The sequence below is a fragment of the Emys orbicularis genome, chromosome 2, assembly GCF_028017835.1.
Source record: "Emys orbicularis isolate rEmyOrb1 chromosome 2, rEmyOrb1.hap1, whole genome shotgun sequence".
Lineage (NCBI taxonomy): Eukaryota > Metazoa > Chordata > Testudines > Emydidae > Emys > Emys orbicularis.
The window spans coordinates 21,870,545-21,894,781 of record NC_088684.1 but is presented as its reverse complement, the minus strand read 5'-3'; the positions used below and the strand labels follow the sequence as shown (position 1 = coordinate 21,894,781).

At 42.3% G+C, this 24,237-nt stretch overlaps 1 protein-coding gene across 1 annotated transcript in view; it reads right to left on the bottom strand.

Annotated features, from left to right (window-relative positions):
* The window catches only part of TMEM65 (transmembrane protein 65), a 54,210-nt gene extending 30,209 nt beyond the window's left edge, over positions 1-24,001 (bottom strand). The window contains exons 1-2 of the mRNA XM_065399869.1: positions 23,653-24,001; positions 14,916-14,996 (exon numbers count right to left, since the gene is read on the bottom strand). Coding sequence (XP_065255941.1) covers positions 14,916-14,996; positions 23,653-24,001 — 430 coding nt within the window. The remainder of the gene's footprint in view (positions 1-14,915; positions 14,997-23,652) is intronic.
* Positions 24,002-24,237: the final 236 nt, after the last annotated feature.

Below are 24,237 nucleotides of genomic sequence, written 5' to 3'. Positions count from 1 at the left end.
GGAATATGCTAAAGAATATGGTAATTAGAGCTGGATGAAATTTAAAATGCGGTTTCGGTCAACACAAAAATATTCACGAATTTGTGTCGAGTTTACCAAACAGTTTTGACCAAAAAAAAAAATGGTAATTGTGAGGATGGCAGACTAGGTGCCAGCTCACACCAAAGCCCCTGGGCCTCACTGAACACTGACAAATGGATAGCTGTCTGTGTTCCAGTCTGGCTCATCTGATTGTTAGCATTGTTAAATTAGATGTTAAAATTATAAGAATGTGTTTAGACTTTATAAAATGCTTGTAGGATGCTGCATGTATTAATCTTACTTCTTATATATGTATCCCATGTTATACAGTAACAGTTACGTGTTTGCTCTGTAACTATCAAAACGTTTGCTAAGGCCTTGGCTACACTGGCGCTGTACAGCGCTGCAACTTGCTGCGCTCAGGGGTGTGAAAACGCCCCCCCCCCGAGCGCAGCGAGTGCAGCGCTGTAAAGCGCCAGTGTAATCAGCGCTCGCAGCGCTGCAAGCTACTCCCCTCAGAGAGGTGGCGCGACTACACTCGCGCTTCACAGCGCTGCCATGGCAGCGCTGTGAATTGCCAAGTGTAGCCAAGGCCTAAGACTGTAAACCCCCACAATCAGGGGAGAATCATTACCAAGTGTGAAATACTAGTTTACCACAAAAGGTGTCATCTTCTCCCCAGTGAAAGAAGGCCTATAGATGTCAGACAAGCAATTGTGGGATATCAGTGGACAAAAGACTTTGATTGCTTCCCCCCCACCACCACCCATGAAGCAGAGACATGGACAAGCTCTCCTCCCATTAGCTTGAGGTCTGGGGGAAGGGGATAAAAATCCCTGTTAAGAAAAATTGTCACTGGAATTCGGAAACGGCAATATTTCTAAGCACAAGCAGGGATCCCCAAGCTGTTTGGCTTGGGTTAGCCCTAAAAGACATATAGATCTTCCATATGGTAGCAGCTATTATTACCTTTTGGAACCTAAGACTCTCATGTGTGTGTATATATATTTACCTGCTTTACTTCTGTAAATAACTCATTTCTTTTTCTTAGTTAATAAATCTTTAGTTAGTATTATACAACTGGCTACAAACTTTGTCTTTGGTTTGAGATCAGAGGTACAACTGACCTGGGATAAGTGACTGATCCTTTGGGACTGGGGTAACCTGAATATTGTGATTTTTGGTGCAAGGGACCATCTATCACAAAAGGCAGGCTTGCCTGGGTGGCAAGATAGACCAGAGTGCCCAAGGGACTCGTCTGTGAGCCCAAGTAAAGGCTGTTATTGTGCTTTATGACAGCTGTTCTCAACCAGGGGTACATCAACTCATCTAGGTATTTGCCTAGTTTTACAACAGGCTTCATAAAAAGCACTAGTGAAGTCAAACTACAAACTAAAATTTCATACAGACAATGACTTGTTTATACTGCTCTATGTACTATATACTGAAATGTAAGTACAATATTTATATTCCAATTGATTTACACCTCTACCCCGATATAACGCTGTCCTCGGGAGCCAAAAAATCTTATCGCGTTATAGGTGAAACCACGTTATATCGAACTTGCTTTGACCCACCGGAATGCGCAGCCCCACCCCCCCGGAGCACTGCTTTACCGTGTTATATCCGAATTCGTGTTATATCGGGTCGCGTTATATCGGGGTAGAGGTGTATTTTATAATTGTATAGTAAAAATGAGAAAGTAAGCAATTTTGAGTAACAGTGTGCTGTGACACTTCTGTATTTTATATCTGACTTTGTAAACTAGTAGTTTTTAAGTGAGGTGAAACTTGGGGGCACGCAACACAAATCAGACTCCCAAAAGGGGTACAGTAGTCTGGAAAGGTTGAGAGTTACTGCTTTACGAGCTCACACTTGTTACTTGGTTGATGAAATCTAATTATAGAATATATAACCAGTTTGTGGTTTGTGCCCTGTTCCTTGGCAGTCTGCCCTGAGATTAGCACTCATGTTTATGAGCTACTCTAAACAGCTTGACTGTAACGTCAAAATGAAGGCACCAGGTTATAGTCATTTTCGCTCTCTTCCCCTGACCCAATGACTAGCCCTTATCAATCATGGTGGCAATTCATAATTAACCAGGGATAATTACTGGGCCAGGGAAAGAATGAAAATGACTTCAGCCTGATGTTTAGGGTACTCACCTGGGATGTGGGAGACCCATGTTGAAGTCCCTGCTTCAATGACCGACTATTTATACACAGTAGAACAGCTTCAGCAAGTCCAGTAATTAAAACATATTCAGACAGCCATATTTCATCAATGTAATGTACAAATTTCAGATAAAGATTTACATGCATAAAAATTCTAAATGAATTAAAGAAAACTGGCTGGCATTCAATGGTGGATGGGGTATTTATAATTTTGAGTATAGCCAAAAAGCTATAAAAATGAACCTAAACGAGGGTTTGTCATACTAAACATATAGAGCTGCAGCGGTGCAGCTGCACCTACCACTGCAGTACATCTGGTGAAGACACTCTATGCCAGTGATTCTCAACCCATTTACTACTGTGGGTCGCATATGCAGCTCTCTGTGTGTTATGTGCCGATGGGAGAGCTCTCTTCATGAGAGGCGGTAGCTTTGCTATGCTAGCTAGCTAAGGCCTTGGCTACACTTGCAAGTTACAGCGCTGTAAAGCCTCCCCCAGCGCTGTAACTCACTCCCCGTCCACACTGGCAGGGCACTTACAGCGCTGTATCTCCCTGGGTACACCGCGGCAGGTACTCCACATCTCCGAGAGGAATAACAGCTGCAGCGGAGTGGCTACGACTCACGGGTGTGAGTGTAAACGCTTGCAGCGCTGTACTAATCACCTTGTCAAGTGGCCAATCCTCTCCATTGTTGTGACCGGCTTCAGGAATGCGGAAGTGCCGGTTTCAAAGCTCGTACCAGAGAGAAAAGCAAACAGTTTGCAGCTTGCTTTGAGTGAGTAAATGAATGAGCAGGGGGCCAGGAGTTCGGAACTTGCAAAATAGAGAGCTGACACGCTCCAAAAAGCACTCTCTCTCCCCCAACACTCCCTGTCACAATCCACCCCACAACCCCCATTTTGAAAAGCACATTGCGGCCACATGAATGCTGGGATAGCTGCCCATAATGCACCGCTCCCAACACAGCTGCAAATGTTACAAGTGTGGCCGCACCACTGCGCTGGCAGCTGTCAGTGTGGACAGACTGCAGTGCTTTTCCCTACTCAGCTGTACGAAGACAGGTTTACCTCACAGCACTGTACAGCTGCAAGTGTAGCCAAGGCCTAAGCTCTGCCACCAACAAAGCGCTGTCCACACTGGCACTTATGTCGGCATAACATATGTCACTCGGGGGGGTGGTTTATTCACACCCGTGAGCGACAAATTATGCCAACATAAGCTGTAGTGTAGACACAGCCCTAATGGAAATAAAGCAGCAAGAAACAAGGGTTGTTTTAAATATGCAAATAAACTGGAACTGGGTGATCTAAACAAGCAAAAGCATTTAGGCTTTTGTTTTTAATTTTAAGCTTTTTGTCCCTATGGCCACAAAGATGACATTCCAATTATGAAGAGGTAGTGTTGTTTTAGGCCCAATCCACACTGTAGTAATAACTATACCAGCACATGCTTAGAAACATCACTGTTCAAACAAGGATTTCTGTTTGTAGTTTGGACAAGACAATTCTTCATGACCTAGGTTGTAACATGATTGTAACAGTTATAGAGCTGCGGTGGCTCCTTACACTACAAACAAACAAACTTCATATTGGAATACAAATACCCATGTCAGATTACAGGTCTGTCTCTGCAGGCACACAGTTACGTAGGGCACGTTACCAAATCTGCAGATAGACTAAAAACAATAGGCCAATAAATAGAGTTAAACCTACTGTACAAACATCACTGCTGAAAGATAGGTGAAAACTGCCCCATTTTGATCAGCTGAGTAGGAATTCTGAAAGCTGATGACTCTAGTGTCGATGTTAACTATTCAACTACTAGTCATTTAGCAGAAAGCCAGCTATTCAGACTGTAAACAAAGTTAGAATAAACTACTACACCACTAGGATCCTGAAACCTGATTTCTGCACATAAGTAAATACACTTTGAATTTTATCTCTTTAATTTGAGGGTTTCAAAATGCTTTTCAATTTTCCCTTGAGACAAATTACAGGAGAGAAACTGAGGCACTACAATTATCTTGCTTGTGGTTGCACCGAGTAGATGGCAACGCTGGGAACAGAAACCAGAATTCTCAATTCCCAGTCTTCTACTCCAATCATTTGTCAAAACATTACGGGTAGGTCTACACTTCTAGCTGAGGGTGCAAGTCCCAGCTCAAGGAGACATACCCATGGTAGTTTTGATTGAACGAGCATGCTAAAAAAAAAAAAAAAAAAAAAACCACCCAGTGAAAGTAGTCTCAAAGATGCGAGCAATTAGCCACTCCAAGTATGTATCTGTCCAAAATGCTAGGCAAGTACTTGGGACTACTAGACTCTCCTGACATTCCTGCTGTCCTGGCTACAGCAATCTGCAAAGATCAATGTGGGGAAATATCATACTGGTCTAAGAGCATGGATCATTTTGGTGACATGCACAAAATGGAACAGGCATTCAATGCTGTGCTCAGGGAAAGTATTTGGTGTTATTGTGCAAATAAATCATTAAATCACCATATACCACTGTGTAAGGGGGGGGCGTGTGGCAGGGGGGCAAAAAGGCTATTAGATTTACAAAATACAGAATACAAAACTAGAGAAGACACTATCGATAGACTAACAGATAACGTATCTGGAATCCTGTTTATATATATTTTACATGACAGGATAATAATTTGGAGAGCAAACAGAGAGGGGCAAATAAGTCCAAGTAGTCTAAAACAGTGGTTCTCAAACTTTTGTATCGGTGACCCCTTTCACACAGCAAGCCTCTCAATGCGACCCCCCTTATATTTTTTTTTATATTTAACACTATTATAAATGCTGGCGGCAAAGCGGGGGCTTGGAGGTGGAGGCTGAGAGCTCGCGACCCCCAAGTAATAGCCTCACGACCCCCAGTTTGAGAACCTCTGGTCTAAAAGGAATTTGTCGTAATTCAACCAGGAGAAATGATGAACGTCAGTGTGACTCAAAATTTGGGAAACCTTATTTAAAGTGGTTAGCAGATGTTATTTCAACACAGTAAGGCAATCAATAAAATTACAATCAAAAAGGTAAGAGACTGGAAATAGAAGAGGAAACTCAAACAATAGTTACAAATAGAGGATGAGCATATGGTGAAAAACTTACCAAGAAAGATATCTGAATCAAACAGCATAGATGAGTTGGAGACCCTACATTTATTTTGGAAAAGGAAGCAATTAAAGGGTAGGTTGAGAAAGCTGGAAGGTAAATTAAGGGGGTGGGGGTTGGTTTGTTTTTTTAAGGTCAGGTTTGGCCTGATGGCATTTCAGTTCTTAAGACATATGTGCTTAATGCATGGTTTCACTATGACAAGTAACTAAAGTGGCATCATATGCTTCCATTTTCATGTCTCCAATGCCAGAGCACATCTGCTAGTTTTAAATATAAACAGGGGTTGTTGGGTTTTTTTGTTTGTTTTTTTTTTCCTATCCTCCAGTGCTGCAGACAACCTGGACTCTGAAAAATCAAGTTTTTCTTTCTGCGTCATGCATCATTATAAATTAAGCTTCTGTGGTATATATGGGGTTCGCACAAATAAGAGGGCAAATTTTGGCATGGCAATTGGAAATTAGTTAACAATTCTGTTGATGCTTCATGAGAAGGAGCTGGATTCTATTCTCTCTCTCGTAGCCCTTGAGCATCAGGAGTAAATCTTATATTTGTCACTAAGGGAAGCAAATATTACTCTAAACGCAAACTGGAAACTGTTATCAAGTCAGAAGATGTCATTTCATTTTCAGTGCAGAACCACACTTTGAATATTCTTTGAAAAATTAGTTTTAAAGGCCAGCCTATTGGACACCAGCTTTGATATGCAGTATCTCATTCTTTTAGTCTTAAAATTATACAGGTTCTTAGATAGCCTATTTTATATGTTCAGCAGAATATGGTCATACAGAAGTATGTAAAACAATTTCCTTGGCTCCTTGAGAGGAGCGAAGCCTAATAAAATAGACTGCAGTATGCAACCATGAAGAAAGAAGCTCTCACACCACTGAAATCCGTAACAAATATGATGGATTTTTATAGCAAAATTCAAAGCCCCCTTTACTTACGCTATAGGTTCTTCTGGTGCACATGAGCCCCATGCATTTGCAATTGGAATCTTTTAGTCAACAGCATCCACTCGAGCTGTGCCCTCACGCTCCCATACTGAGGGGAAAGCGGTCCCAATCGCTTCTCAGTTTCCTTTGCCAATACAGAATCCAGGTGCAACAAAGGTCATGGAATACATATGGCCAACATCTCAATAAAAAAAACAAAAACAAAAACAAAAAAAACCCAAAAAAACTTTTTTTTTTTGTTATTGATGGGTAAGTAACAGTTTTCTTCTTGGAGCAACTGTCCGTATGTATTCCACTTCTGGTGACTCACAATCAGTAATTTGATGTGTACGAGGAGGGTGCTCAGAGTCAATTTATATAAGGATTGCCATCCAGCTCTGCAAAAACAACCATCAAATCTCAAAACTTCAACCAAGAAAGGTTTGGACTAATCCCCACATCGCCACTGTATAAATCTCAGAAACAGAGACGCTTCTCAGGGAAGCTGCAGAAGCTGCCTGAGCTCTAGTGGAATAAGTCCTAATCTGCACCAAAGGATCTAAACTGGATTATTTCTAATTAGTGTTAATGCAGTTAGACACCTACTTAGATGACCTCTGGACAGATACAGCCTGGCCTTTTAACATGTCTGGCCATGATGTTAAGTGAGTAGGTATGTAATCCCGAAAAGCCCGACAGGCATTGTATATCCCCCAAAGTTTCAGCAAGCTATATGAGAGGGAGCTTCCTCTTCTGAACACAAGCCCCGAATTTTTAATGTTCCCAGATGCACTCCCCAACCTATTGCACTGGCATTCGGTAACCACTGCTTTGATTGACGGAGGGCAGGAAAAGGGGACTCCCTGACACACATTGTTGTATTCCATCCACCGTTGTAAAGAGTGAAGTACCTCTGGAGGCACCTCAACAAGGATGCCCCATGTCTGCAACTTGGGCAATAGACTAACTTCAGCCACCACTGAAGAGAGCAAAGGCGCAACTTCACATATTGCATTATGTACGTGCATACAGCCATATGGTCCAGTATCCTCAAGCATACTCAGATTGTGGTCAAAGGGTGCAACTGGAGAGCCCAACAAAGTTGCTGAATTGTCTGGAACCGTTCAGATGGAAGAAGGATTCTATGAATTTGAGGGCCTATCAGGCTCCAATGAACATGATTTTCTGAGTTGGGTGCAAAGTTGATTTGCCCTTTTAAGAATAGACCTAGACGATCAAAACGATCTAGCATGAAAAGTTGACCAGACTGAGGACCTGTTCCTTGGATAGTCTCTCAGTAACCAATTGTCCAGGTACAGGGAGATTGGAAGTCCCCTCCTCCTGAGGAAGGCCACCAGCACCATTCATGCATTTGGTAAAATCGCATGATGTGGGCTGATGATAGGCTAAAGGGGAGGGACCATATACTGGTAGTGGTGGCCAGCAATGAAGAATCTGAGGAACTTCCTGTGGCCTGGGAAAATTGCCATGTGAAAATAAGCATCCTGGATGTCGAGGGCAGCAAACAGGTCGTGATTCAAAGCCGGGAGAATGGTAACCGGAGTACCCAGGCAAAATCTAGAGCACAGAGATCCAGGATAGGTCTCATTCCCCCCTTTGGATATTGGGATTAAGAAGTACCGGGAGTAAAAGCTCTTTCTGTGAAGGTGATGAGGAAACTCCTTGATACCCACTACAGTACACAGGGTTCATACCTGATGTGACAGAAGTGAGTTCTGAGAGGGATCCCTGAAGACAGCTGGGGTAGTGGGATGGGAGCGGGGAATTGAGAGGAATTGAATGATATAACCCAATCTCATGGTGCTCAGGACCCATCTCTCCATAGTTACTGTCCCCCAAGCACTGTAGAAGTGAGACAGCCTGTCCCCACATAGCTGGGGCGTGGATATGACACTGACAACTGAGGCACTGATCTCAAAATGCCCAAACAACGTGTCTAGCCAAAAGAGTAAAAGGATGGGCCATTTGAGAAAAACTAGACCCAGAAGGTTTCCTTCTCCAAGATTTGTACCCCTTTCTGGAGAAATTTTGATGCCTCCAGGGTGGGAGGACTGCTGGAAATATCACTGAGGATGATATTGCTGTTGGTTCCCAAAATGACATCTCTGAGGCCTGGGTATAAATCCCCAATGGAGTAGGGTGGTCCGGGAGTCCTGAAAAGAATGTAATGTCTCATCACTTTTCTCCAAGAATAGGAAGCAACCAAATGGCAAGTCATCTATGGTTTGCTGGACCTCAGGAGCTATGCCAGAATTTTGTAATCATGAAATTCTTCTCATTGTTACGTTGTAACGATGCGGTTCTGGCGGGACCCAACTGAGAGTGCCAATTCAGGACAAATCGCTTAAAACAGGGCAGTTACAGCCCAAGGCTGGGGTTTTTCCACCTTTAAGGCAAACCAAACCAGCCAGACAAAGAGGACTTCAGTCTCACCCCACTGGCTAACTACAAGTCACACAAGCAATTCCCTTAGACACTCCAATTTCCCAGTATCACCACCAGTGCCACTCGTTATGGGGACAAATGGTTATGAAAACCAATACCCCAGTAAAAGAAAAAAGGTTCTCCTGATCCCAAAGGACCAAGCCCCAGATCCAGGTCAATATACAAATCAGATCTTACCCACAAATCACGCTGTTGCCAATCCTTTAGAATCTAAAGGTTTATTCATAAAAGGAAAAAAGATATAGATGAGAGTTAGAATTGGTTAAATGGAATCAATTACAGACAGTAATGGCAAAGTTCTTGGTTCAGGCTTGCAGCAGAGATAGAATAAACTGCAGGCTCAAATCAAGTCTCTGGAATACATCCCCAGCTGGGATGGGTCATCAGTCCTTTGTGTAGAGCTTCTGTTTGTAGCAAAGTCCCTCCAGAGGTAAGAAGCAGGATTGAAGACAAGATGGAGATAAGGCATCAGCCTTATATAGTCTTTTCCAGGTGTAAGAACACCTCTTTGTTCTTACTGTGGAAAATTACAGCAAAATGGAGTCTGGAGTCACATGCGCAAGTTCCTGCATACTTTGCTGAGTTACAAGGCATATTTGCCTTCTCTCAATGGGTCAATTGTATAGCTAATGGTCCTTAATGGGCCATCAAGCAGGCTAGGCAGAGCTAACACCAGCTTGTCTGGGATGTCACCCAGAAGCATAGCATAAGTTTGAAATACAGACAGTATAGAGCCAATATTCATAACTTCAACTACAAAATTGATACACACATATAGACAGCATAATCATAACCAGCAAACCATAACCTTGTATTAGACACCTCATTTGACCCCCTTTATACAAGATTTGGTGCCACTACAGGACTTTGGTTGCAACCATGTTCTATATGGTCCCAGATTATGTCAATAACGTCACATACGGCCAAGGCCCTGAGCCTGGATGAAGCACCAACTACATCCAGCGCTGACTGCAAGAATGTCTTGGCCACTAAATGGCCTTCCGTAACAAAGGCCTTGAACTCCTGCCTGAAAGATTCTGGCAACTTGTCCACAAAACTGGACATAGCATCCCAGTTCACAAAATTATATTTTGATAATACAGCTTGCTTGTTTGTAATGTGCATCTGCAAAGTGGGAGTCAAGTAGATCTTTCTCCCCATCAAATCTAGCCTTTTGGACTCTTTCTGTAGGCACCGATTTATATCTTCCCTGTCTTACTTTCTCATATGCCACTATCTCAATCAGAGAATTTGGAGCTGGATGAGAAAAAATAGACTCAAAGCCCTGCATTGGCACACAGTATCTTCGGACAGTGAGCTCTGCTGTGTGCATTAACAAAGCCCGGGCATTACACAGGGATTTACCAGGCTCTAGTATTGCTTTGTTTATAGGGAGAGCAACTATCCAAGGAACCGATGGAGAATAACCACCAACGTGTAGGTATTTTCCTGTACAAACTCAGCCTGAATTCCTAAGGCCGATGCCATGCACCTAAGCCGATCATGATACAATCTGAAGGCATCCAGCACTGAAGATGAGGACTCGGTATTCCTGTGTCATTTGGTGATGAGAAGAAAAATATAGTTGGAACCAATGGAATCCCTTGAGGAATGACATCTGACTGCCGTAATGGTTCAGGATACCCCATGGCAGAGGGAGCCGATGGCTTCAGGCTTGGTAGTTCTGGCAAGGAGCCCATTGTAGGTACAGGTGAACTCACTCTACAGTGAACAGACAACCAACATTTCTCCAAACAAAGGACTTCTACAAAGGCCACTGTGAATAAGGATATTGCATTGCCAACCAGAAAGAACTAAGCCAAAGTCTCATGTGTCTACTGCAGGAACGGTACCGATCCCAGTACCAACTGTGTTTCCTGCTGACCTTTGAGATAGAGAGCAATGCGAAAGGGGAGGGAGATGCTTTGAGCTTGACTGCGAGGATCCCTCCAAATAGCTTGATCGTGTCAGTGGGGTCACTCGACAGGGCCACCAAACAGCCAATATTATCCATAGCCCAACCCAAGCCATTGGTACCAAAGGAACAGTCAACAGGACCTTGAATATTGGTACTGGCCTCAACCTCACACTGGGTCCCAAAAGAGGCATCGGTACCAAAAACGAAGATGGTCCAAGGACAGCAGAGGCAGGCTGCATTGTAGAGAGAATCAGTACCGAAGATTCTATGCACGTCAACGATGATTTTCATGCCAAGCAGGAAGTCAACAACAACCCTGCACCAAGGGTGAACTGCAGTACGGAGGATGGTGTGACGGGTTGGATCACAGAAACCACCTTGGGGTTGCCATCTGATGTGCCAAGACTACTTCTGCCCCTGCTTTCCCTGCCAGCTTGGGACTTCAGCACCGTCTTGTTGAGCCAGACATGCCAGTCTACTCCAACACAGACCCAGGGTCTGAACCACGTGCCCCAAAGCTGCAGACTTAACTGAAAGCAACTTACAGAAGCGTTCCTGTGTTAAACACTCAGATGCCCAACTCCCAATGGCGTCTAAACCCCAAATAAATCCGTTTTTACCCTGTATAAGCTTTATACAGGGTAAACTCAAATTGTTCACCCTCTATAACACTGATAGAGAGATATGCACAGCTGTTTGTCCCCTCCCCAGGTATTAACACATACTCTGGGTTAATTAATAAGTAAAAAGTAATTTTATTAAATACAGAAAGTAGGATTTAAGTAGTTCCAAGTAATAGCAGACAGAACAAAGTCAATTACCAAGTAAAATAAAATAAAACATGCAAATCTAAGCCTAATACAGTAATAAGCTGAATACAGATAAAAATCTCACCCTCAGAGATGTTTCAATAAGATTCTTTCACAGACTGGACTCCTTCCTAGTCTGGGCACAATCCTTTCCTCTGGTATAGCCCTTGTTCCAGCTCAGGTAGTAGCTAGGAGATTTCTCACGATGGCTGCCCCTTTTTGTTCTGTTCCACCCACTTATATATCTTTTGCATAAGGCGGGAATCCTTTGTCCCTCTCTGGGTTCCCACCCCCTCCTTCTCAATGGAAAAGCACCAGGTGAAAGATGGATTCCAGTTCAGGTGACATGATCACATGTCACTTTAAGACTTCATTACCCATTTGCCAGCACACATATATACAAGAAGACTTACAAGTAAAACCAAGCCATTTGCAGTCAATTGTCCTGGTTGATGGGAGCCATCAAGATTCCAAACCACCATTAATGACCCACAGTTTGCATAATTACAATAGGGCCTCAGAGTTATATTTCATATTTCTAGTTTCTGATACAAGAGTGACACATTTATACAAACAGGATGACCACACTCAGTAGATTATGAGCTTTGTAATGATACCTTACAAGAGACCTTTTGCATGAAGCATATTCCAGTTACATTATAGTCACACTCATCAGCATATTTTTATAAAATCATATAGAGTGCAACATCACAGATGGCATCAGCAACAACAGTAAGTTTGCCACCAAACCAAGGGGATCCGAGGATGCCAAGGATGATAGCACTGTAGTCAACTGGTCCTGAATGAGCGGCAAGTCAGGGATAGAAAGGCACAGAAAATCTGCTGTTGCTTGATATACAGTCAAGGAGGAGACTGACAGTCTCAACAGGTGCCTGTGGCAGTACTGAGTCAACAGTACAGGCTCTCTTTGCTCCCACCTCAGTTCTGGAGAGCGGGCTGACAGTCCCACTCTAACCCATGGACCGGGAGACTCTCAGTGCTGTTCAGTACTATTCTTAGGCAGAGAAGTCAAGTCCAACCTCTGGAAAGGCCCTGAGCTGTCTTATGAGGGTTTTTCTCAGCTAGCCCAATGAAAGGGAGCGGTCCCTCTTCCTTCTGCTTGAGTAATTTGAGCTTGTCTGAGAAGTCCCAGCTCTGGTGCTCTTTGAGGGGCCTAACTTCCCAAAGCGGTCCCCAGTGTCCAGGCAGGCTTCATTGCCTGCTCGAGAAGGCGCTCCTTCAATCTTAAGTCTCTAACCATCTGGTTCCCCTTCTTAAAGGACTTACAAACGGAGTGCCTTTCCTTAGTGCGTCCTTCCCCAAGGCACAATAAACATCTATCCTCACCATTTTAAAAACAAGAAGTACAAAATGAATAATTCAAACAACAAGTCTTCCAAAGGAATCCAAAGAACAGAGTGTAAACATACTATCAGAGATAAATGGAATGTGGCAGACAGGCTGAGGAAACACCATTTAATAAACTAGAAAGAAGAGAAACAGCAAATGCTGACATGTGCCATGACTCTTCTAAAGTTTAGCAAAACCTGGGCTATATATTAAAAAACACATATGTCTATCTCAAGAATAAAGTATGCAATGAACACTGCAGAAGTACCTTCAACTTCTTTCAGATAGTATTGAGAGAGTTTTTGGATGAAAAAAATCACATCCATTGGATAAAACATTTTTCTGAACTTCTGCCTTCAAAACCAAGTAAATATAATTCATGGGGACAAAAACTGAAAATTTCAAAAAGCCGTCAGAAACGAAAGAACAAGTTTAATTGCAAGCGTTGTTAGTACATGTCCCAAGACTCAAGCAAGATGTTATTTGTTATGAAGGAAAGTTTCACGCAGAATAAGAGTAAACTAAAAGAAGATATTTTTTGTTGTTGGAAATAGTTCCATTATATTTTTAAAAACAAGTGATCTCCAACTGTCTCTTAATCTAGCCACTTCTATATATATTTTTAAAATGGAACTAACTTAACAAGATTTGTGACATTTGCCCTGACTACTCTGCTTGTATACCGTATCTAGCTGCATCCCATTGTCTACTTTGTCTTTTTATATTTTAAATTCCTAAGGGCACAGACTATTTCTTCATACTTCTGTACAGCACCTAGAACACTTTGGCTAAATAAAATCGGAAGTGGTTAAGAGCTGGCAATTCAGGGTAAACTTTTCTCCTTGCTTAATTAGAATATAGAATATCAGGGTTGGAAGGGACCTCAGGAGGTCATCTAGTCCAACCCCCTGCTCAAAGCAGGACCAATCCCCAGACAGATTTTTTGCCCCAGATCCCTAAATGGCCCCCTCAAGGATTGAACTCACAACCCTGGGTTTAGCAGGCCAATTCTCAAACTCCTGAGCTATCCCTCCCCCCATAAGTAAAACCCCACATTTTATTTTATTTTAATTTAGATGACACACCAGAACTAAGCCTCTGATGGACAACATAAAGGAACTAAGCATATGCACACTTTGAATACCGCTTATGGCTGCTAAAGTGTTTTTAACTAGGATGGTAATATGAACCGTAAAAATCAAACTACACATTTAGTGTTAGCAGAATGTTGATCTCTCCTAAAAGTCTCATATCAAAAAGTAGCATATTTTCCTCTAGAAAGGTTAGTTAAAAATCTAACTTCTTACAGGCATAAATGTATTCTTTTACAGCTATAAGATTACTACTTTTACATATATTTTCAAACGTAGACCCCACTCCTGCAAACACTTATGCATATACTGAACTTCAAGTATGTAAGTAAGTAATCCCATTAACTTCAACATGACTACTCACGTACTTGAAGTTAAAACATGGGTAAGCATCTGCAGGACCAGGCCTTAAGACTCAAATTTGTAAAGACATGCATGTAAAAGTGTGCAAGCATAATTTATGAAGTAACTTGGCACAAAATATATATGCAAAATTGCACATGCACAATTTTGAAAATTTAGGCCTAAATCTAAATTAGAATATTCCATTTCATTTCACCTATGAACAGTAATTACTGCTTTGGGTTTTTTTAAATGAGTAACACAATATTTTTAGTGGTGAAAGTATTTCAGTACTAGGGTACTGAACATTTAGTGTACCAGATGTAGCTCTTTTCTAGTAAAGTGATGCTGATGGTATAAGGTACAGGTTGCCAATGCTTACAGAGTGAAACAGAGCTATTTCAAAGAAGCATGCCTGTTTCAGCATTAACTAAAAGTTAAGATATAGTTCATAAGCCTCTCCACAGGGAGAAGGAAAAGAACAACTTTCTACAATTGAGCTAAAAAAACTCCCATAATAATTCTTGGGCTTAGCTGACATTCTTGAATTATAAACAGAACTGCAAACTTTATTCCTGCTAACAAAACATGCCAACTGCTTCAAAACAAGCAAGCAGAAGTATGTCAAACTGATAATTTCCTACATTTTTCGTGCTGCATAAAGCCAGCAAGCATAAGAGATTTTACCATACCAGAAGTACTAGTTGACTCTGGTGATGTTAGCCACTTCGTTGCCTTCTCAAAGGGTACCAGTGGTTTTGGGTATCTGGATGCTAAACATTTTAAAAAGCAAAAACAGGAACAAGTCATTTTCTAGTAGCTTATATTATTTAAAACCATTCCAGCTACCATAATTTACCTGCCAGAAAGGATAGGGCCTTTATAACTGATGGAGAGGCCTAATCCTGTATACAAAACTTCCACTGATTGCAGCATCATTGTCTTTAATAAGATGTTTTTGTGACAGTAAAGTCTGCAGCATCAGGCTCTGAGAATTTCTAGATGTAAATAGAGAACTACTGAGAATAGAGAAATAGATGCAATATCAAATTAAAGAAGTGGTCTTCATAAAAGACAGACAGAACACTGCAGAATGGAGCACAAAGCGAAATCAGGTGAATGAGTCATAAAACGAGTTAAATTGCACTAAGCAGTTTGTTGCTGAATCTAGTGTAAAAATGGACAGCTATATGTTATTTAGACATTTTCTGAGACAAATTTCAGGCTAATTCTGTTTTAAATGATTAAATGCTTCCTTTGTAATTTAGACTATTAAATCCTAACCCACTTTTGGTACTCTAACAATATATCAACAGCCTCAACCTGGAGTGCTTTCTATAAGAAGCTCCTGTTTTCACAGGTTATACACAAGGAATCAGTATCAAGTCCTAAACAAAATCAACACAATGTTAGGTTTGCAAGTTTAAAGACAAAACAAGTCAGGAAATTTTAACTTGTCTATATGGCACATAACATATGTATTAAGGTAAACATTTAATCTAGCAAAAATACTACATGTGTAAAGAGGGTAAGATAACATTCCTATGAGAAATTTAAAATTGAGTTTCCCAACTATTTAAATTTGCAATTTTATTGTTGGATTGACAGAGCGTTTTGTATTTTTTTAAATAACGTTTAAAAATGTAGAGGAATATAGGAATAAAGAAAACTAGGTGAAGAACTGCTGAGTTGTGTAGCTCTGTAGTGCAACCGAAGGTAGTTATGCAACTAGAAACTAAGATTTTCAACTCCTCAAGAGCAGTACATGTTAAAGCTTTTTTAACTTTGCAGATTAATATTTTTCAAGTCCTCAGCTCCGAAGGCTCACAACTGAGGTATCCAAGGAAATGCCTAGTCTTCACTCTTTTCTCTCTGCTCCACCTGCATCTGGTGCTGATTGTTTTGCAGGCTACCAGAGGTGCTATAACCTTAGTGCCACCCACATTTGTGGAGGGGGAAAATTAGCATGAAAGCTAATCCAGACTATTTTTTACAAGACAAAATAGTTTCATCTAGGGATGAGGAGAGTGAAGAAATCCAACTTTTGACCCTATTTACTTGGTGGGGTAGTTGTGGTGTTCGCAGATAAGAGAGGTCGGACCCGGGCCTCTATATACTAATACAGTTACCTGTGGAGTTTTTAAGCCCAATTGGTCATTCAGTTCTCCCTGGCTAAACTCCATAATAGAGTTCCTATCTGAACAAGGCAGAATCCACAGTTCCAGCCATCAGAAAGGGGCGTGGCTGGGTCAGACCAACAAAGCCAAATCTGCTTTGCACAGCAATTTACTTCATTGAATACTTTGACTCAAAAGCTGCTATGACAATTTTGTGGATGAACAGGCTCATGATTCTGACAAAGAAAACGCATTTTTCCCCTCAGGCCAAGTATTGTACCAAAGCAAATAAAGCAAGACTTAACTCTGAATGTCCCCTGGTTGGACTAGTTTGTATGCATTATATACACACATTCTCTTTTGCCAAGAAAGCCATGTATATTATTCACACCTTATCACCTACAACTTCTGCTATTTGAACAAATTATCAAAGAATGTATTTAAACATAAAACTGAACAAACTTTTTAAAGTTAATATGATTTATTGCTGATAATTGAGCTAATCGCTGTACATGTCAACAGAAAATAGCAATGAAAGGCTTCTGATTTTCTACTGTGGTGTAAATGCTTACCAATTATATTCTCTACCACAAAAGTCTATTAGCATTAATGTATGTTGCTTAGCTTCTACACAGAAATATTAACATAAACTATCATAAACAGTAATTCTTATATTCCCATAAATTGATGCTTTGTGTAAAATACAAAGTGTAAGATTGACCAAAGTTCAAACTCAATATTGTTTGTATTTTCTTTTAACATTCTAGACAAGCTATACAGCAATTGCTGTACATGCCTCCTTTATACAGAGACTTGACATCAGTCTGAAATATCTTAGTCTCATTCATTCTATGAATTAACCTTTTGCACTCACTAGTGGGTTTTGCAAACATACCAGCTGAAAGAGCTTGCTGTCATATTGGATTAGAACTGTTTGCACTAGTCAAAGCAGCTTACTCTTGCAAAACTGTTATGAATGTTTAGCAGCACAGGCACAAAATCTGCACAACCACCAATTATCAAAATAATGATGAATCTAACCATTTTGTTCTCCCACTGAAAAAAAAAAATTGCTTGCCTAGAGCAAGCACAAACTATGTAAGAGTTAGCCAGAAGGCAGATAGTTCCATCTATGCATAGCTCAAAATCTACTTGCACATATATACAATAGCCATAAAGGGATGCCAGAAGAATCTTCCCTTCAGCTTCAACTATTATCTGCCATATCACACTGTTTGTCAGGAATATTCCCCACAGTAGACCATTAGTCTACCCAAAATATGCACACACACACAGTCCCACACCCAACCCAGTGCAAGGAAGCTTATTTTGCAGAGGAAATGATCCCAGCAGAATCATGTAAGTGGTCACTGGGTCAAAGAGTGACGCTCAACCCACTGGTCTTGGTATGCCTTAGTACACTGCGCAGGGGTGTTTTCATAAAAGTCACTTTAGAAATGTAAGTTTGATCAAACTGAAAGTAGAAAACTTGAATGTAACAATCTTTTCACTGAAAACAAATTCTTTCTACAAAGACACTTCTTAATTTTCATCAAAAGATGGTTTTGTTACATAAAAGGAAATTTAGAAGTGTAAATGAATCTCTGTGTAAAGTCATTTTCGACACTAGCTGTAAGTTTTTCCACTACTGTGGAATCAGTGACACCTTCCTCCTCTGACCATGTTTAAAAAGTGGGGGGGGGGGGGGCAGGGAGGAGGAATTAACTCTGTCCCACTGCTAAGCAAAACTTATCAGGGGCACCACTTTTATTCAGAAAATAAAGCGAAGTTGGAAGCATTTCAGATCTATTCAAAACAGAAAAAAGAGGAATTTGTCAGCCCCACCACTTAGTTCTTTTATAATTATAAAGAGGGAGGAAGTAAAACATGATGCAAGTGCAGTCCATCTGTGCGACTTTGAGATGTTTGTAAGGGACAGACATCCCATTTACAAACTGTATTTTCCAGGAAGAATGGAAACTCTGGAACATAATCCTCAAGCTTCTCTGTTTGAGAACAACTTGCAAAGGATTTCCATGTTACAAGAAAAAATATAAAATTAATGTTGTAGATACATCACTAGATAATGTGCTGTATTGTCAAAATTTTAACATGGAATGCTTTTAAAAAAATGTATTCTACCTCAATTGGCAGGACATATCGTAAGGTAAAATAGTATCTTGACAACACTCCCTAAAAATCCAATTCTTTACTTTTTCCTCCTCCCAGTCTTCCCACCCAGAGCTACATGCTCTGGCTCCACTGCTCCTGTGAGAGGTTCCTCTGTGTCAGTGGTTCTCAACCAGAAGTACACGTACCCCTGGGGGTACACAGAAGTCTTCCAGGGGGTACTCAACTCATCTAGATCAGTGTTTTTCAACCTGAGGGTTGCAGCCGTCAGGGGGGTCACAGGACGGTTTTAGGGGGATTGCAAGTGCAGGGCCGGCATTAAGGAGTGGCAAGCAGGGCAATTGCCCAGGGCCCCACACCACAGGAATCCCTGCAAAGCTAAGTAGCATGCTTCAGACCCACTGCCTGGGGCTCAGGCTTCTGACAAGGCTCACAAGAGAAAAACAGGCTCAAATATCACAATGAAATGTAAGTACAATATTCATATTCCAAATCGATTTATTTTATAATTATGTGATAAAAATGAGAAAGTAAGCAATTTTTCAATAATAGTGTGATGCAACACTTTTGTAAGCAAGTAGTTTTTAAGTGAGGTGAAACTTGGAGTACGCAAGACAAATCAGACTCCTGAAAGGGGTACAGTAGTCTGGAAAGGTTGAGAATCACAGCACTATGTGGCTCCCTTCAGGGCACTGCCAAGCACACAGACACAGGCCTTCTGATTGAGGACTAAAAGTATAAAGGAGAACTTCTGTTTTTATTTTTTTTAAGTACATTTCTAGCCCTTAGATAGATAGGCCTGATAACATCAACCAGTATAAACCAATCAGTAGCACTGGGGAAAGAAAACAGAACTTGGGATCCACTTCTGCAACAGGGAGCCGACACCAACACCTAACATAAAACAAATCAGTTATATTTGGAATGCATCCCAAGGAATTATCCTATACACTCAGCACTTTCTTGTGCATAGCTGCATGATCACGGTGGACAGGAACGTGTTACGTTTTGGAATAGTAATGATACAAACGTTTTTCACAGGCCAACATGTTCGGATTGGTGGCTTCTAAATGTTAAGGGTGGTGGCTCTGGCTCACCTATCTGACAATTGTTCTTCAGTGCGGCAGTGGTGACAATAGTAGGTTATTCCTCGGCCTCTGATGTTAGTGGAAGCTGCAGGCAAGACATCCTGCCCTATCTAGCTGTAAGGCAGTTGGCAGATGTAGACGGGACTATATTCTTCTGGTCATGGGCTTGGTAATTAGTTGGGAAACAGGCCCCCTTTGGTTCTTGATGTGAACAAGTCTGCTGTCTGCTTACAGTCTCCCCTAACTAATGAGAGTCTCTGCGAGGGCACAAAAGAGGTAGAGAAGGAAGGGAATCAAAAACTTATCCTAACTAGGAATTCATGGTCAAGCGGGGCACATACTAAAGGCTTTTCTTCCATAAAGGTGTATTGTGTCAAGAGCTGAAGCTTCAGTACACATCAGAAGACCACAGACATGAACCAAGCTTAAGTGAATACGGTGACAGAACTATGCACACCTTTTATTATTTTCTCATCAAGGAGGAGAAAGTTTGTTAGTTGCAGCAGGCATGGCAAGTTAAACAAAAATTTTGATGGCTGAATTCCTAGTAGCCTTTTAACCAAGTGACCCCGAAGCAATACCAAACAAACTAATTCAAATATGATTCCAGGCAGTCAATTCCTTATAGTGTCTTGCTTTTCAATGAGAAGCCAGAATGAATGCACTATATTACCAAATTCATGTTGACAAATACTAGGCTCTCCAGAAAAAAAATAAAAATAAAGGTGAGGTTAATAGATCAGGGAAAGTAACTGGAAGATGTGGTGACAATATATGTCCCTCAAAGGGTATGTCTACACAGCAAAGGAAAACCCACGGCTGGCCCATGCCAGCCAACTCGGGGTTATGGGGCTCAGGCTACAGAGCTGTTTCATTACTATGCAGACTTCTGAGCTCTGTCTGGAGCCCAAACTCTGGGACCCTCCCACCCCACAGGGTCCTAGAGCCTGGGCTTCAGCCCGAGCCCACAATTCTACACAGCAATGAAACAGCCCCGCAGCCTGAGTCAGCTGGCACGGGCCAGTCGTGGGGTTTTCTTTGCTGTCTAGACATACCCTTTGAGGATATCTTCTCCATGTGGCATCAAGTTAGAGTCTCAATTATCCCCAGTAACCTTTCCACAAGTAGCTAAGATCACCTGAACCCTTTCTCCCACCTTACAGCATTCTCTTTCCAATGCTGAGCTTGTAACAATAATTCGTACTTCTGTCACATCAAGACTGGACTACGCTCTACTTGGGGCTGAGTTTTAAATCCATTGGGAAGCTAACATTAATGCAAAATGTAGCAACCCACTCAGCAAGTAGAGCATCCCATTATGAGATTCTTCTATCAGTACTCCCAGATCGGTCTTGGCTGCCTGCAGATTTCCAGGTGGAGCTGAAGGTACTAGTATAGATATACAAATCCCTAAATGACTCGAGGCCTGCCTCTCTCTACATGCCACATTGTTAAAGTCGAGACCTGTGGAGACACTCTAGCCAGAGATCCCTCTCACTAAATTGGCAGGGCATTCTACATGAGGGACCCTTTCCTCTGGAATACACACACAAACACACACCCAACTCGAAATAGCCTGGATATGTTGACCTGCAGGGGAGTCCCCTCTAAAAAATTTTGGAGGGATTTCTGGAGACAAATGCTATTTGAGGAGTAATGGTTACCGAGGATGGAGTAGCTATTTTATCTATACTGTGTGGTCCATTTATTTTTTTTTGTCATACTGTGTGAGGTTCCTGCTGAGTCTTCTGTTCATGTTAATTGTGCTATTAACTAATTTTCATGAGTGCCAAGAGTATAAGAGAGGTGTCGCTGGTAATTTTACAGATCTGTAATAAAGAAGTCATAATTCAAATACAATAAAGATTAAAATGGCCTGACTGTTTTGTTCCTGTTTAGTCTTCTAAATACTCAGTTAACAGGTATGCAGACTATGGATTTTATAGAAATGCAGTTATAAAGGAATACATCTAGCAGTAGTTTAGCAAACTACTTAATGCAATCTGTTTATCTCTGTATCAATCCTCAAACATTATGTTGAAATAAAAACATTTCTTCTTGTCCTATTTATCATTGAATAAGGTGCTTTGGCAACTATGCTAAAGAATACAACTATTCACACCTCATGTATTGCTTTGTCAAAAGCTAGCTGTAAAGCTCCACAAAAGCTTGAATTTTCTCAAGAGATATTCACATAGTAATCTTTTAAAATGTCACTTGCTTTCTATCACAGAATAGTATACTATAAATATAGCATTCATTTACACATTTACATAACAAAAATAAGAAAAGCACATTATTTCTTCAGTGAAACAGTGCTTCTAAGGCTGAATGTTGTAGCTGTTTTCCATTTACTTCAATGTTTCCTCGAGACTTGCACTGTACATCTACAGGCCATAAAAGTGCCCTTTCCAAGGACATACATTACAGTACTACTGAAGCCACAAAGAGGCCTACCTCAAATATGAGTTGATTTCTTTAATAAGTTACAGAATCTTGAATATTTTAATAAAAAAAATTTATGGTACCTAATACAGTTAAATTATAAGAGTCAGAATTTCAGATTCAGTACTCCGCTTAATAGGTTGTTTGTTTGTTTGTGTTACATCAAGTTTTGAAAGAAAAGCTAGGTGAAATTTTTAAAAATTGGCCACCTGCATGGTATCTTTAGAAGCTTATGAACTCTAGCTGCATAACACTTTGACAAGCACAAAGGTTATGCTGCCCAAGAATTGCCGAGCTACGGGTGTTGAAGGCAGAGGACATTGTCCCTATGCACTGATACTGCACAACAAAGACAAATTTACTTTTATATATACATATCATTAGTACATTTTTTTGAAGTCACATTTTACATGAGTCTCCTACTTACTCTATTGCTTTTTAAGGATTCAATTGGCTGAATGCATAGGATGGAGAAAAGGCTGACTTCTTACGAAGTAAAACCTGAATGCTTCATTGAATCAATAAATTATATCAACATCCAGAAAAACTCATAGAAGCTGAGTAACAAGAGTGTGAAAAGGGTTCCTTGGAATCATTTTATTCCTTTTCGCCACAGTCTGTCATTTTGCTTCCATCTCTTTTCCTGGAGTTCCGAGAAGCCTCCCTAAAATCTGACATGCCAAATCTTTAAATACCACAATTTTAAAAGCTCAACATAGACAATTTAGTCTAGAATGAAATAGCAAGCCCTAGTTTTAACATTTTGTTTTCTGCTTCTATTTTCATTAAGTTTGTTTTTCTAATAGGGTAAAGAGTTCACTTTTTCTCCCCGTCCCTCTTTACCAACAACCTAAAGCTAGTATTAATTTAATTGGTCAGCATACAGTCCGCTTTCATCTTTATTTCACTGTACCCTTCCCCAATTTGATGCTGGACTGTTTTCAAGTCATTCACAGATCTTGTCTATTTGTATAACCCCCTCTGCTCTACCCTTCTGATTCCTAATACCTTCTGGAGAGTCTCTCCTTCCTGTTCCTAAAGCTCTTCAAACACACCTTCCTCCACCAAAATATGTTTTATTCTTCAATGAACAGAAATAGGCAAGAGAGGAATCATTTCACTAGGCGTGTCGTTCCTCCTCTTTTTTTTTTTTTTTTTTTTTTTTTTTTACGGAAAACTTTCCGTGAGTAACACGGGCCCTGGGCAGCATCTCACATTTCACTGCACAGCCCAGCTCATCAAAGGCACCCTGAAGTACGCGACACAGCCACAGCCACCCCAGCCCGGCTGCTCAGGACACCTGGCTGGGGGAGCAGGCGATGGGGAACCCTGCCCATGTCACTTACTTTGGGGGCAGGGTGTCACGCTACCAAAGCGTTAGCGACTGCGGTGGCAGCCTGGCCCCCGTGGCTAATGCAGCTGCAGAACCAGGTGCAGGGTGCATTGGCAGGACGCGGCACGGGCCGTGTACAGGATGACTTTAGCGGAGGGCAGCGCGTCGGAGTCTCCCTGCCTCCCCCCGAGCGCAGGGGGGAACAGGACACGCTCCGAGCTGGAGGGAGGGAGGGTCGCAGCCAGGGCGCGGCGATGCCAGGCTGGGCCCCGACACGGGCAGGACAGGGCAGGGAGGGGAGGCGCTGGCCGCTCACCTTGCGCGATGGCGATGGACTCGAAGCGGTGCAGTTCCCGCAGCAGGCAGCTCCGCTCGGTGGAGTGCAGGCTGTAGATGAAGTCGCGGGCGCCATGCGCCGTGTTCAGCGCCTCAATCGGCTCCTTCTTGGGGTGGGTGCCCAGCGCCCGCGGGCGGCCGGGCGGCGCCAGCCCCGAGGCCGGGGAGGACGAAGCCGGGGGAAGGCGCAGCCCCTCGGACCCGCCGCGCAGGGTGGCCAGGCGGCGGCAGCAGCGGGGGGCCCGTAAGGAGCCCAGGCAGAAGGGGGTGGCGGCGGGCCCCCCCGGCCGCCCCAGCAGCAGCGCCGCCCGGCTCAGCCACGCCGACATCAGCAGGCAGGGAGCGGCGCTAGGGAGCTACAATCCCCGTCCGGGAGCCCCGCGCGCGGCAGGGCCGGGCACCATCCAGGGCAGAGCCCGAGAGCCGGGAAACGAGCAGCCGCGGCCGGGCTCGGCTCCTTCCTGCGCCGGTGACCGAGACTGGGGAGCGGGACGCGCTGCTCATGGGCTGCCGGCCGAGGAGCGGGGGGGTCCTATCTGCCTCTCTCTGCAGCCGCCTCCTGCGG